At 36.9% G+C, this 15,917-nt stretch overlaps 1 protein-coding gene across 10 annotated transcripts in view; it reads left to right on the forward strand.

Moving 5' to 3' along the window:
• Positions 1 to 15,917, forward strand: part of gramd1ba (GRAM domain containing 1Ba) — a 600,767-nt gene that overhangs the window by 245,142 nt on the left and 339,708 nt on the right. For 5 of the 10 annotated variants that reach the window (XM_072238327.1, XM_072238331.1, XM_072238330.1 and 2 more), the window contains one exon: positions 13,974 to 14,716. The exons of the other annotated variants lie outside the window; for them this stretch is intronic. In XM_072238327.1, coding sequence (XP_072094428.1) covers positions 14,382 to 14,716 — 335 coding nt within the window. In that variant the 5' untranslated portion in view covers positions 13,974 to 14,381. The remainder of the gene's footprint in view (positions 1 to 13,973; positions 14,717 to 15,917) is intronic. 10 annotated transcript variants of the gene reach the window in all.

Below are 15,917 nucleotides of genomic sequence, written 5' to 3' on the forward strand. Positions count from 1 at the left end.
GTTTTAATCAGTTATCAAAGCTGAAAATCTTCAGGTGTCACCATCGTCAACAAATATTATTTACTTAGAGCAGGATTTCATTTGTATCTGAGGCAGATTGTGCACAATTAAATCTGTGTCTGAGAATCTCAATAACAAATGATTGTCAATTCATCACTTAGTAAATAAGAGCAAAAGATTGAGTAACATGATCCTCAGCAATTCTTTTAAAATTACTGTATCTTAATTGTACAGAATGTGCATTTCTTTGACAGTTTTTCTCTATTTGACAATCTAGAAAATTGTTTGATCACTTACTACTTACTCTAAAATGCTAGGTGGCAAAGGTTTTGCTTGTAATAATTAGTCAAATGGGGTACAGAAGTAGCATGATTTTTATTCTCCTTTCTGCATCCCTCAACCTGAGACTACGTGTTTATTTCCATTTAAATAACAATAAAAATAATTACCAATTTTTGTGTTGTCTGTTCCTTGTTTAAATGTATAATTTTCCTTGTATCCAGCTTTGAGCAAGAAAAATTGTGTATTTTTATGTCTTTTGTCTGAGTTCATCTTGCCTTTGGAATTCATAGCTCTGTGATGGATTCCTCCGGAGAATGGTGTGGTATGCTGATACCATCATGGGCTACTGTGATACTGTAATTTCCTTTGGGATCAATAAAATATCTATCTATCTACCACACAAGTTGTCAATATACAATGGTAATATAGGAAAGGATGAATTCCTAAAAAAAAATGCATTTAATGTCATAAATCTAAAAGGCTCAGCAAATCTATGATTGTAATTTTAGCACAATATATTCCTGTGCACAGTGAATGTGTGCTATTCATTGTAGTGAAATACAGAGTTGTAAATTAAAGACTGATTTTCCAAAAAGTTGGTCTGTTCTCTTGGAGATGCAAAAATTTAATGTTTGTAAATTAAGAAGTACCTGCAAAGCAAAATCATTCTTATTCGTAGAGCAATTTAAGTGTATAGTGCAAACCTCTCAAGTTGGCCTTAGCCAGATTTTAAACCATGCATGGCCCATCCTTGAGTTGGGAAGATCAAAAATTTCTGCATGGTCAGCATATTGCCCAGATTTCAGATCTTGCCTCCTAGCCCATTTTCCTTCTGTTGGTTCCCAACTGGCCAACCCAGGCACATGTGCAGATTGCAAGTAATCTATTTTCCATTGCTCTGCCTGTGCTGACTTCACTGCCAGTCTCTGCAAGTTGTGCCTGCCTTGTGAGTAAGCTGTAGCAATAGTGTTAGCTATCTGCCTTTGTTGTATCCTCTTTGGCTGGCCATAGCTCTGAGAATGTTTGAATTTTTATTCCACTGAGGATGTCTGTTAATGCTGGAGAAACATTGCATGAATATAGAGGATCATAAATAGAAAGAGCAGAATGAGCTGCCTCAACAGCTATCACCCAGTGGCACTCTCATCTACTGTGATGAAGTGCTTTGAAAAATTAATCATGGTTAAAATCTACTGCCTAAGCAAGGAACTGAACCCACTCTATTTGCCTGTCACCACAATTGGTCTACAGCAGATGCAATCTCACTGGCTCTCCAACTAGCCTTAGATCACCTGGACACAATAGTAATACCCAAGTGAGGCTGCTGTTTATTGACGGCAACTCAGTTTTCAACACAATCATGCCCTTAGTTCTAATTAACAAGCTCTAAATCTTGGGTCTCTGTACCACCTTCTGCAACTGGATCCTTGACTTCCTCATTGGGAGACCACAGTGTGTGCAGATCGGAAATGACATCTCCTCCTAGCTGACGGTCAACACTGGCACACCTCAAGGATACATGCTTAGCCTACTGCTCTACTCTCTCTACACCCATGATTGTGTACCTAGGCACAGCTCAAATCCCATCTATAGATTTGCCGATGACACATTATTGTTGGCAGAATTTCAGATGGTGGCGAGGAGGCATACAGGAGTGAAGTAGTGAAATGGGTGAGCAGTTTCAAGTTCCTGTGTGTTACCAACTCTGAGAAACTTTCCCGTGCCCGATATATTGATGCAATTACAAAGAAGGCACAGCAGCAGCTATAGTTTATTAGGAATTTGAGGAGAATTGGTATGTCACCAAAGTTGCATGAATGGGATGCCATGGAGAGCGTTCTATCACGCTCAAATTCCATCACCATCTGGTATGGTGGGGCCACTGCACATGATCAGAAAAAAAGCTTCAGAAAGTTGTACTGTGCCAGCTCTGTCATGGGCACTAGCCTCACCAGTCTTCAGGACCTTCAAAAGGTGACATTCATCATTAAAGACTCCTGTTACCCAGGGTGTGCCCTCTGCTTATTGCTACCATCAAGGAGGAAGTGAGGAAGTACAGAAGCCTGAAGACACACACTCAACGTTTCAGGGCAGCTTCTTCCCCTCTAAGATCAGATTTCTGAATGGATAATGAGCCCATGAACACTTCCTCAGTATTTTTCCCCTCTCTTTCTGCACTACCTACTTAATTTTGCACATTATGAAAATGAGGGGTAAATTATTACCTGAAAAATAATCATCCAGAAATTTGCACATACCAAAGCCACGAGATTATTCTTGCGCTATATTTTCTCTCTGTTAATTAATCCTCAATCTATACCAGTATTTTACTCCAACCTCAACATGCTTAAATTTTGTTCATTAGCCTTCAGTAAAAAATACCACATCCCTTATGTATTTTGCTGGTTACATCCTCAAAAACATTAACAGATTATTCTAACATGATTTCCTTTTCATAAATGCAAGTTGACCCTGTGAAATCCTATTTTTTTTTTATTTTCTAAGTGCCCTGTGACCATTTCCTAGTGTTTTCCCTACAAATGAAAACAGGTCAATTGATCTAGTTTCCAGTTTCCTCTTTCCTACCTTTCCTAAACAACAGAATCACATTTGCTACTCTTCAATTTGTAGGAACCATTCTGGAATTAATGGAATTGTGGAAAACAACAACCAGTGCACTCTAATTGGTTACTCTAAAATTTATTGCCATTCCTGCTTTTTAAAATTAGTCAAATCATCAAAATCCATCCAAAACACATGGAGCTACTTACACAGACGATTTGACAAGTAGAGGGCTTCAGCTACACTGGGCACACTTTAATAGCTGCACCTGACAAGTTGACTTTCTACTATGATGTTAATCAACATAAAGTCTTTCCATGAACATGGATTTTCTTGGCAGATTTTTCTACAGAAGTGTTTTGCCATTGCCTCTTTCTGGGTAGTATCTGTACAAGACGGTGACCTCAACCATTATTAATACACTTCAGAGAAGTTGATAGATTTTGGGATGTTAAAGAGTAATTTGTACAGGAAGGTGTCCCTGAGAAAATATCATCTATGGCCATATTAAATGATGCATTATACTGAAATTCAGAGCACTGTTGCTGAATTGAAAATTCACTATGAACTTGCAATTTGCAAGGAAGTTAAAATTATACCCTGGCAAAAGTGGTTTAAAAACATTGAAACGATAATGGGGGCAAAAAGAACAATGAACTTGCGGAAAAGATTAAAAACAATTGGGGAAGAGGCAGATAAAATGAAAATATCAGTATATTTAGAAATATGTCAAATACAGAAATAAGGAAAAAGCAAGATAAGATTAAGGTAAAACTGAAGCAGGGATTCTGAATAAATTGCTTTTAATTTCACTGGTGAGGCTATTAAAAGGAAATTATGATCGTGGAAGAAGTTCAAAAGAATAGAGCAACTAAAATACAAAATAAAAAATAAGTCAGATTTGAAGACAAGCATGCAACATCACAGACTGCATTCAGCTAAATTAATTTAGAGACAACACTAGTATTTTTGTTAAATAATTGAAATTAAATGGAGAAAAACAGGAATAATTCCAGAAAGCTGGTAACTATTTTGGTATTTTCATACCTTTGAGCAATGAGATAAAATCATCTAATAAATTTAAGAACAGTTGAGAACTACAGCAATTTTGTTACTATTCTCTCTGTGAACATATGTGATCTGAACTTAGGACTGTTAATGATTATCGTCAAATTGTTCCCACTATTTCAAATATTTGCGTTTTGTCTACAGACACTTGACACAGAAATAAGAGGGCAGCTGTGTTATTGCCATAGGTAATACTCATTCAGATTATATTACAGATTATAGGTAATGAGAAAATCAACAAGTAGATTTAAAGAGCCAACAAATTCTTTTTTCTTCTATTGGGTGGATGCCAGGTCTCAGAAGGGCAATGACATCAGTTCCATTTGCCCTTTCCTTATTTTCATTGTAACCTCCCTTTTCCCAAGACTGTCAGCAACATATTTGAGGAAGGAAGTTGGGCTCTATAAACTTATTATATTACTTTAAAGAGCTGACAGTGACTAGAAGATGGTGAAAGCTGTAGATTCTGTCTATATTTGTAAATTTCTGGAAGACATTTGTAATAGTACGTAAAACAGGCTTCTAGGGCAAGGGTTTGCAACAGGCTTCTAGCACAGATGCGCACATCCTGCCCACACAAAGCAAGATACCAGTTTGCTTCAAAAAAGAAAACTAAGTTACCTGCAAAGATTGCACATGAAGCACAAAACAGAAGAAAATGTTATATGAAGAAAAGATAATATCTGTCATAGTCTTGTAGAAAAGTCAAAGCATTGACTGCATATAATATTTTGAACTATGATATTTTTGAACAAAATAGGTTTTTTATACTGTGTTCAAAATTGAACAATGGTATTTGCAAGTTAAGGATATTTAAATAAAGTAGGAAAAGAAAGTGGAACTTGGGCTTCATAAAGGAGCAGTGCCAACAAGCATGCGTTCATCCAATATTGCTTGATGTCTTGATGAGGCTTTGATTGTAGGCAGGCTGAGTAATATTTTAAGTGCTAAAACATGCTACAAGATAGGGGCATCCTTATGTACTCCATGAGATTTATGAGAGGTCTGGAAGGAATGCAGATACAGAATTAAAGGGGATCTACCAGAGCCAGCTACTGAGAATTTGACTCATCATCTTCAAAAGCATGATTCATGACTGGAAATTTGAGTGTAAATCCCACTGATGGAGTGATTTATCATGAAATTGTGTTCTACTCAAAAGGTTCAAAGGTCCAATTTAATTTCAGAGAAATGTATACAATATACATCCTGAAATGCTTTTTCTTTGCAACCATCCACGAAAACATACAGAGGAGTGCCCCAAAGAATTGACAGTTAAATATTAGAACCCCAAACTCCCCACAGCTCCCTCCCACACATAAATGGCAGCAAGCAACAATCCCCCCTCCCCCCACCGGCAAAAAAAAAGCATTGGCACCCACCACTGAGCATTCAAGCGTGAGCAAAGCAATAGCAAAGACACAAACTTGCAGTTACCTCAAAGACTTTACATTTCACCCAGTATACGACATACCACAGGCTCTCTCTCTCTCCCTAATAAGGGAGAAAGCGGTGTCTCTGTTTCTCCAGTGAGCAGGGAGACATAACAAACAACTCGCTGGTTTACGATGTTAAAAGTCCCGCTTGCTCACGTTTTTTCCACTCAACAAACTCAACGGATTTGTCTTTAAGTACAGGGTGCTTGGACTGAAGTTGTTGAAACAGTTTTAAGAGCTTCATTGCCTTATTAGACAGCTTGTCTCCACATATCACACACAGGGAGCTTGGAGCGTGTGAGTCACCAGTCGCAATAAAGCCATATTTTAAGTCAGGCTCGTCGTATTTTCTGTTGAAGGAAGCTTTCTTTTTTTTTTTGCAGTCTCGGCCTCAGCTGTCTCTGCGTTATCATCATCGTTAGGCCTTTTCTATCCCCTACCACCTCTTCCAAAGAAACTCTCAAGCGACGTTTGTTTTTTACTCATTGAGTAGTTGTAGGCTAATGACCAACTGATGACCTCACGTGGGTAATGACCACGTGTGCGTTCAAGTTCAACAGTGGGCATGACAAGGAATGAGGAAAGGTGCAGCTGACTCATATCGTTTCATATCGCCAAATCATATCGTTTCCTTGTGGCCCGGTAGCACATGCTTTGGGTTGGTACCGGTCCGTGGCCCAGTGGTTGGGGACCACTGCCTTACGTCATTTTTTTTTGAGCTCTGTGCCTGAAGATCTCAAAGATATCGGGTCTCCGGGCATACAGCCATAGCTATTTCGACTTCCCCGATGACACACGGGTCTTCTGCCGTGACACTGACCCTCATTCCACCCGTCTCCAGAGCCCCAAGATCCTAGGCTTCCAAATCTGAGCTGGACTCTTAGGCCGAGCCCTTGGCGTGCTGAACGATGGCCGGTTATGAAACCCTGAGAGCGGGTCCCATTCCTGCAAAGAACCGAAGTCAGCGTGTAACTCCAGGTCAGGGTCTTCAAAAGAACCCTGAAAGGGAAAAATAAAAATATTAAAGATGGAAATCGAGCTGTTTCCGAAGATGCAAGCAAAGGAGTCACCATTTAGTGCCATCATTACTCTGGATAAAGTAACAATTTAGCTGTAACAGTGAAAAAAGTTTCAGTGAAAAAGTTCAAATTTCTAATCTGTGCTTTGTTGCAATTAAAGATGATGATAAACATGTTGTATAAATTTCCAGGATGGATTGTTGAACAAGAAATTTTTTTTTTTGCTAAATTTAAGGAGCACCAGAGAAATGGGCTGGTTGGACCACAAGATTTCTCCTGCCTAAAACTATTATTAAATGAGTATGTTGTCAAACATTAATAGCTCCTTTACCAACAAGCTCTCTTCATTGACATTTGGTTCATTTAATTATCAGTGCTGCCAATACAGCACGTATTTTCCATCAGCTTGTTGGTTGTGTTTTAAATCTAATGGAACACATAAGCAACTCAGTGACAACATATCATTCTATTTAGTAACACATTTTTGGCTCTCAATATCTTGAATGTAAACATACTTGCAGAAACCAATTGCTGTGCTAGTGAATAAATTATGGTCTCTACTGTCAAATAGTTTGGGTAGTAAATTACTTTTGGGACTGTAGTTTTAGGTCACTGTGCAATGTGATGCCCATGAGATGATATGTAGCTGCGAACTATTGGAAAGTAATGCAATAGAGAGGAAGTAGGGAGTCCTCAAAGTAGAGGAGGTCTCCTTGGTGTTAGGATTGACTTCTACATCTCTAACACTGTAGGTAATTGTACACAGAAATTGGATCTTCAGTGAGAAGGCAAGAAAGTAATCACGAGTTGTCAGCAAGGGCAGGATTTGAATAGGATTGAAAGCTTGTGTGTGGTTATCATGGAGCCTGTAAAATAGTCCTTGATTGATGTGAGAATCTCAGGTAGCTTAGTAACTTACAGAATAATTGAGTTATCAAGTAACATGAGGTAGCAGCAGAAGGGTAACTGGAAAAGAAAAACACTCTGCATATAAAGTATGTGGGATTTATCCAGTATCGATTCAGAATGACGAATAGAAGGAAAGGGGGTTATTGGTTTATACCTTTGGGTTCCTTTTCTTTCCTGAAGCATTTTTCTCAGCTCAAATGTAGATGTATTCACTAGTTTCTTATATTTTCTGTGGTAGTTTCAATATCTATTCTATTGAGATGATGCATTCAGCAAGGGGAGAGTACAGTTGGAGAGGAATCTTGTTTCGGGATTTGTTGTACTTTTTGCTAGAAAGTTGTGTCGTACAGCAGTTGGAATATATGCTGGACTGTAGAATAATTGCCATACTCAATGGGTCAAATTAATCAGAGATGAGGGATAATGTTGTTTTCCAAACAGATTATGAATCTTTTCATTTCTATTGGTGTTTGGAATTCTGTTTATGTATAAACTGCCTTCAGTTGAATGTTAATTTTAAAACATTTTTCCTTTGTGTATATTCTCTATTGCCAATTCATTTATGTGGCAGGATGTCTGGAAGAGAATTCTATTAGCTAGTCTATCAAATTTTCATTCTGATTATTATCTCCCTGTTTCAAAGTTAGAAAATTCAAAGTAAATTTTAGTATCAAAATACATATGTGTCACCATATACAACCCTGAGAATCATTTTCCTGTGAGTATACTCAACAAATCTAAAGAAAAGTAATTATAACAGGATCAATGAAATATCAACCAGAGTGCAGAGGCCAACAAACTCTGCAAATGCAAACATAAATAAATAGTAATAAACAACAAGAACATGAGATAATGAGATAAAGAATTCTTAAAGTGAGATTATTGGTTGTGGAAGCATTTCAGTGGATGGGCAAGTGAGTGTAGTTGACCTTTTTATTCAAGATCCTGGTGTTTGTGGCGTAGAAACTATTCTTGAACCTGGTAGTGTGAATCTTGAGGCTTTTGTACCTTCTACCTGAAGGCAGCAGCAAGAGAAGAGCATGGGCTGGGTAGTGAAGATCTTTGATAATGGATGTTGCTTTCCTACGACAGTGCTTCATGTAGATGTGCTCAGTGGTTGGGAGGGCTTTACCTGTGATGTACTAGGCCGAACACTATCTTTTGTAAGATTTTTCGTTCAACGGCATTGGTGTTTCCATACCAGGCCGTGATGCAATCGCCACTTTCCACCACACATCTATAGAGGTTTGTCAAAACTTCAGGTGTCATGTAGGCTCCTAAATAATTAGAGGCACTGACATGCTTTCTTCACAATTGCACTAACGTGCCGGGTCCAGGACAGATCCTCTCAAATAGGGAGGAGAACGGGAGCAGTGCACCGTGCGCGTGCGCAGCCCTCCGGTGAAAAATGATATCGTATCTGTTAAATAGGGGCCGTGGACAATTCTGATTTGATGGAGAATGGACGTGAAAGCACAGAGGAACATCTGGAGGAATTTCTGAAATGTTCATTCGTGCTGTCGTTACTACGTGGTCGGGAATCTTTCGGAGGGCCTCAAATCCCCGGCTTTGCCTGCTTTTGGCGACCGATGTTGAGGTCGAATTGTTAGGACAGAGATGGCGCTCAGTACTCGGTTTTGGAGAGCTGATCAGAGCTCGAAGTTTTCAGTTGACTCAGAGTTGGACTGTGGTTGGCATGGCAGGGAGAGCTTTTCCTTCTCCCGTCTGCGTGAGATGTGGGACATTTGAGAGACTTTGGACTTTTACTGTGGTCATGGACTTCCTCATCAAGTTATGGTATTGTTGCAGTGTTGTAACTATATGTTATAATTATGTGGTTTTGTCAGTTTTTTTAGTCTTGGTCTGTCCTGTGTTTTGTGATATCACACTGGAGGAAATATTGTATCATTTCTTAAAGCATGCATTACTAAATGACAATAAAAGAGGACTGCGTGTCTTCGTAATCTAAATAGTAACAAGCAGGAATTTAAAGCTGCTAACCCTCTGATGGGAACTGGCTCATGAACCTCCTCCTGAAGTCAATAATCAGCTCCTTGGTCTTGCTGACATTTAATGAGAGGTTGTTGTTGTGGCATCACTCAGCCAGATTTTCAATCTCTCTTCTATATGCTGATTCGTCACCACCTTTGATTCAGCCCACAACAGTGGTGTCATCAACAAACTTCAATATAGCATTGGAGCTGTGCTTAGACACACAGTCACAGATGTAAAGTGAATAGAGCAGGGGGCTAAGCACACAGCCCTGTTGTACACCTTTGCTGATGGCAATCATAGAGGAAATGTTGTCAATCCGAACTGACTGGGGTCTACAAGTGAGGAAATCAAGGATCTAATTGCATGAGGATGTATTGAAACCAAGGTCTTGGAGCTTATTGATGACATTTGAGGAGAATAATGGTGTTAAATGCTGAGTTGTAATCAATAACGAGCATCCTGATGTATGCATCTTTGCTGTCCAGATGTTCCAGGGTTGAGTGAAGAACCAATGAGATGACATCTGCTGTGCTTTTGGTTTAGAACTATTACACGGAACAACTTCAAATATCTTACTTAGAAAATTCTTTAATAACAAATAGTTCTATATAAGTGAAATCTATAGTCAACTGGTTTAAGCTGATGTTATACTGGGTGAGTTATGGGTAACTTGGTTGCTTATGATATTAAAATTTTGCTTATTACAAAGAAATTTCACACAGCAAATTTTCTCACCAAAGTCATTTATGTAGGTTGTTCTTATTTTAAGAATAGCCTCACCTTAAATTTTCCTTTCTTTTTAATTTTTTTTATTAATTTTTCCAAAGTTATAAACAAAATAACAATGTTGATACAAAGAGATTGGAATAATCTTATTGTTAATAAACATATACAGAAAAGATTTCAGATAACACAGGTATAATAGACTTCCAAACTCATTATGTAATTAATCATAGAGATAAAAGAAATAAAAAGAAAAAAAATACAGAGAACCCCCCCCCCCAAAAAAACCCCCCAAAAAAAGAACTAAATACTAAACCCAAAGAAAACAAACGGAAAATATTGGCAATGAGATTGGAGAATGTATTACCTCAAATTATTTCTGCTGATCAGACTGCATTTATTAAAAATCGCTACTCTTTTTTTAATATTAGGAGATTAATGAATATTGTTTATACTTCTTCACCCAGAATTCCAGAATGTGTAATTTCATTGGACGCTGAGAAAGCCTTTGACAAAGTTGAATGGACATATTTATTTAATACCCTTGAGAAATTTAATTTTAGTCCGATATTTATACCTTGGACTAAACTGATATATCTTACTCCCTTGGCTTCGGTATTTACTAATAATCAAAGATCTCCCCCTTTTCATCTATTCCGTGGTGCTAGGCAGGGCTGCCTTCTTAGTCCACTACTATTTGCTATTGCCTTGGAACCGCTAGCTATTGCTATTCTTGACTCCCTTAATATATTTGGCATCACCCGTGGAAATGAGACTCATAAATTATCACTATATGCAGATGATTTACTACTATATATTTCTAACCCGTGACTTATTTCTGGATAACTGTTTCATGTCTTTTGAACAGTTATCTAAGAAATTTGATTGCCTAGATCCCATTTTTTTAGATATTTACAAATAAGAAATTTTTTAAATACTATGTTACCTACCTTTCCGACCTCATACCCTACTGGTATCACCGATAAAATTTTAGGTTTAAATCCTCTTCAGAAGGGATTAATAGCATCTATCTATGATATAATTATGAAATTACAGCCAGGTATATCTGATAAAATTAAAAATGAATGGGAAAGGGAACTTCAACTTTGCCTACCTATAGAGAAATGGGATAAAATTTTTCAATTAGTCAGTACTTCCTCTATATGTGCTAAGCATACATTAATACAATTTATAGTAGTGCATAGAACCCATAGGTCTAAAGATAAATTAGCCCATTTTTATTCCCATATAAACCCTATTTGTGACAGTTGTCACTTTGAGGTGGCTTCTTTAACTCATATGTTTTGGTCCTGTCCTCTTTTGGAAAAATGGTGGAAAGATATTTTTGATATTATCTCAACAGTTCCATGTTTTGATTTACAACCCCATCCTATTACGGCAATTTTTGGATTGTTAATGATGGAACATAGATCTTTATCCTCTTCAGCCTGTCGGATGATTGCATTTGTTACTTTAATGGCCAGAAGATCTATTTTATTCAACTGGAAGGAGACCAATCCTCCTACTACATTCCAATGGTTTTCCCAAGCTATATGAAGTTTAAATTTAGAAATATTAGAAGTGATATTTTTGATCCTTCGGTTAAATTTGAAGAGACTTGGAAACCATTTATTCAACATTTTCATATGATGTAATTTGACCTCTCTGAATCCTTCTTATTAACTTAAAATATGTGAATAGAGGAACAGAGTTGACGATATTACTGAACGTGTTCGATTTAAGATATTGGTCTAGCCTTGTTTTATTCCATTTAAATTTTCCATTAGCCTAATAAAAATAAAATTATCATGGCTAGTTTTATATCCCAAAACACAATCAAGGTTCCAGTATGCAAATGTAAAGGAGAACAAACTAAATGTCATCAAACACGAGGCAATCAGCAGATGCTGGAATTTCAAGCAACACACATAAAAGTTGCTGGTGAACACAGCAAGCCAGGCAGCATCAAACTTTATTATGGTGAATCCAGAAGACTACAATACGCTTTATCAGAACATTAGTGTACCATGTGTTGTACCATCATGCAGTTTTCAACGATTTGGCATTTATTGATAAGTGATGTTGATCCTACAATTTTATCATGCGCATTTATAAAGCCTTTTCTTTCTCCGTTGAGATTTGGACTTGCCTGTTGCTCTTTTGAGAGAATGCAATTCCAGTAAGCTCTTGTTCATCTGCAATTCTCATTCAGCTGGCAAAAGTTAGCTGGAACATTAAGCAATTTCATAATTTTTTTTCAAATTTAAATTTGGCACTCTGGGTTCTGATATAATTCTACCTCCCATCAACCTGCAACACAGCAACTTGGCTTCAGCCCCTTATGTGATTGCAGCTAGTAGTTTGTTCCCGTTGTATTCTATAAACTACTTCGCTCAACTATCCATTGCGTTGATGATCAGCCATGATCACAGTGAATGACGGTGCTGGCTCGAAGGGCCGAATGACCTACTCCTGTACCTATTGTCTATTGTCAGATATGAATACTCCCAGTAAATGTACAAAGTGGAAGCATGTTGAAACAGAAAATGCACATGTGTTAGACTGGAAAAAGGTGAAAATTGTTGTTCTGCAAACAAATTCAACATTGGTCCCTCAATAATTCATGGCATTAAATCACAAAGTGCAAAATTTAAAGAGTTCTTCCTAAACTTAAAGAGAAAAAAGGTTAAATGTATATAATGCATACAGCAAAGTTTGGTGATCTTGATCATGCTTTATACGTATAACTGATATTCCTTAAAGAGATCAGAGAGCATTTGTATTTCAGGGCTAATGCCAGTTGAAAGAGCAAAGAAGCTATGAAAATCACAAAGCCATGTGCTTCTTCCCAAAAGTTATGATAGAATATTAGTGTGATAGAGTAAATTTTTGAGTAATTTTCATAACACAAGCATATTCTTGCAACTGCCAACCCCATTCCCCTTGGATGCCAGACGTCTGAGAGCATACTGTATTTCGATGATGGGAATTCTTTTAGTTCAGCATTGCTGTAAACTTTGAGAATTAACATGCACATTCCAAATGCGGATTAAGTTGTTTGCTTATTCTTTCTGGGATTGCCATTTTGGGAATGCAACATTTTTTTGCACGGCATGAAGTGCAGTATCCAATGTTCAATATAGCTGAGAGAATAAACCTAATATAAAATCCTGGTCATGTTTATTCAATTGCACATCTATCCTCTATCTGTGAAATGTCTCAGTCTTAGTTTTGGAACATAGTTGGTTATCCTAATCTCAGTCTAATATTTTCATTATTGTAGATTTTGTTTATTTATTTTGAGGATTAATTCAATTTCATGGTCTTGTGCCCTACATAGATAAGTATTTTCTTGGCAAGAGGACATCTTCAAATAGGGGATTATTTTGCATATTATCTTGAGGAAGATCAAAAATCTGGAGAATTTTCTTCTTGCATGTAAAGCTGTCTTAATTAAGACTCACTTATATATTTTATTCAATTGTTTTGAAATAATGTTTTTAAAAACTTTCAAGTGAGTGTTTTAGAAAATGTCTCAGTAACCCCCTGCACCCCCTCACCTCCCCACCAACCAAACATACATACACAATGAATAAAAAAACTTTGATAACTTTGAATCACAACACTGGTATGTCAGCAAAGAATTGTGTTATCTCTTCAAAATGTTCAAATATATGTTCAATTTGAGTTGTAATAAATTCTTAATGACTAATAAGTCAATTCTCATTCATGTACTGTATGTTTAAATGGTTTAGCGGATGCACATATATGCACTCCAGTTAGTCACATATTTTTAAGTAACTTTCCGAATCTGCGTGTATTAAAATTACATTTTGAAAAGTTGTGTAAAGTAATTGAGACCATGATGGTCTTGTGCAGATGTGAGATTCGGTGGTTAGTGATTTCATAACCGCTGCTGCTCAAATAAACAATATTATTCCCATTGTGATTTTGATTGGTTTTTAACTTTTGTTTACAGTATCTGCACTCAAATGGTTTGGGTCTGTAGTCGTCCAGCCTGCTAATAGCTTGCTGCTGACAGTTTGTCCATTCAGGAGGCCTAAAGGACAGCAAAGAAGTTCCAGCTATATTATTTCAATTTCACGAACAACTAGAAAGACTACTACTTTCAAAATCTTAAGTTCAATTTATATGAAGTGTTTGACTGCACAAAGCTCTATTTTACCTAAAAGGACCACCACAGATAAGTAAATTGAAAAGGTACTGGATCTAACCCTATGATTCATTGATTTTTTTCCCATTGATTTCATGGTGACACTTACCAGTTTCTGGTGTGTCTTTGGTGTGCATTCATTATTATTTGTTTAAGACTGTTTTTGGAACTATGTTGAACGGCTCATAAAAGAATCTTGCTGAAATCATAGAAATGACTGATATGCTGCAGCTTCCTGCTGTACAGATTTCACCTTCAGTCAGTGTGACCTGGTCAAGTTCATCAACTCCAACACTTCGGAGAAAGTGTTTCAAGATGAAACGTTGGAAGAATGTTCAGAGTGAGAAAGAACAAGTGGTGAACAATATTTACTGTGGCTCAATAACCAAGGAGTACCTTCAGCTTCCTTCGATTGAAATCACTCCCTCAAGCGATGAGGATACTCCGTGGTCAAATTGTTCGACGCCAAGTGCCTCCCCTCGTCGAAAACGTTTCCTGTTGAAGAAATGGCTGAAGATTCGTGAGAAGAGGGATGCAAGTGAAACCAGGTAGGTATTGAATATAGAACTGTGAATTGAAGAAGTGATGTATTGTGAAACAGAAACTATAATGCATATAATTACTGACACTAAACTATCTATTTCTAACACACATAAATATGGACTATGTTTTCTATTTGTAAACAATATCTCTTCTGAAATATGCAAACATTTTTCTATATATGTTCTAAACTTTAGAAAAAAAAGTAGGACAGGAACTTCAATTCACAGGGCATAATGATGACTTGCTCCAGAGAGTAATTGTGTTTCCTGATTAAGTATGACATTCATGCAAGGTTATTGAAAAGTTTCTTGTTTTTGATGGAGAACGGCTAATCAATCCATTCACCATTTTTACATGTAGTTGTAACTAAGTGTTCAGACATACTTTAATGTCTATTGATTTCTCACATTGTAAGGAATCACAGCTCTCCTTAAATAAATTGATCAGTTTTCTTGATGATTTTGAAAATTACTTCTTGTATATGGTTCATGCAAGGTTGTCATTTCATTCTATTAAGAGGTAAAAATAACAGAGTAGAAGAATCTGTGTCTATCTAGCTGAGAAACAGAGATTAGCCATTAAGTATTAGATTTCTCATTTAACCAATTTAGCAAATATAATTGTTAACTGGAAGGTGTACTCATCAAAGGTATAAAATGTTACATAAAGGCTAATGCAATGCTAATTTTTATTTTTACCAGATTGGAATACATGAAAGATGAAGTAATACTGTATAGAGCAGGGTCTAGTTCTCACTCTATACATAGTCCTATATTCAGTTTTGGGCACAACATCTCCATAACAGCTCGGGGTGTTGGTGGCAGTGAATAGGGTTGCGGCTACAACAATGCTGGTTTACTAAAACAATGACAGGCCTAAAACGGTTAATTCTTGAATGGATGTTTACATTTAGTTTGTACGTTGTTGAGTTTAAAAGGTTGAAGGATAGCTTAACGTAAGTGTTAAAAGTGCTTAAAATGTGTCTATGGTCAATGGATAAGAACTGTTTTGGTGAAAAACATCTCAAATTTAGAACTGGGCTGTTAAGTCTAAAATCATTAAACATTCTGCACACACAGTGTAGTATAAATTTGTAATCCTTTCTTGTAAAATGCTTTGAATATCAGATCAATTGAAATTATCAAGGTTCAGATTTATATTAGACAAATATAGTGGAATGCGTGAGATGAGGTATATAGCATCTCC

This window comes from Mobula birostris, chromosome 20 (assembly GCF_030028105.1).
Source record: "Mobula birostris isolate sMobBir1 chromosome 20, sMobBir1.hap1, whole genome shotgun sequence".
Classification (NCBI taxonomy): domain Eukaryota; kingdom Metazoa; phylum Chordata; class Chondrichthyes; order Myliobatiformes; family Myliobatidae; genus Mobula; species Mobula birostris.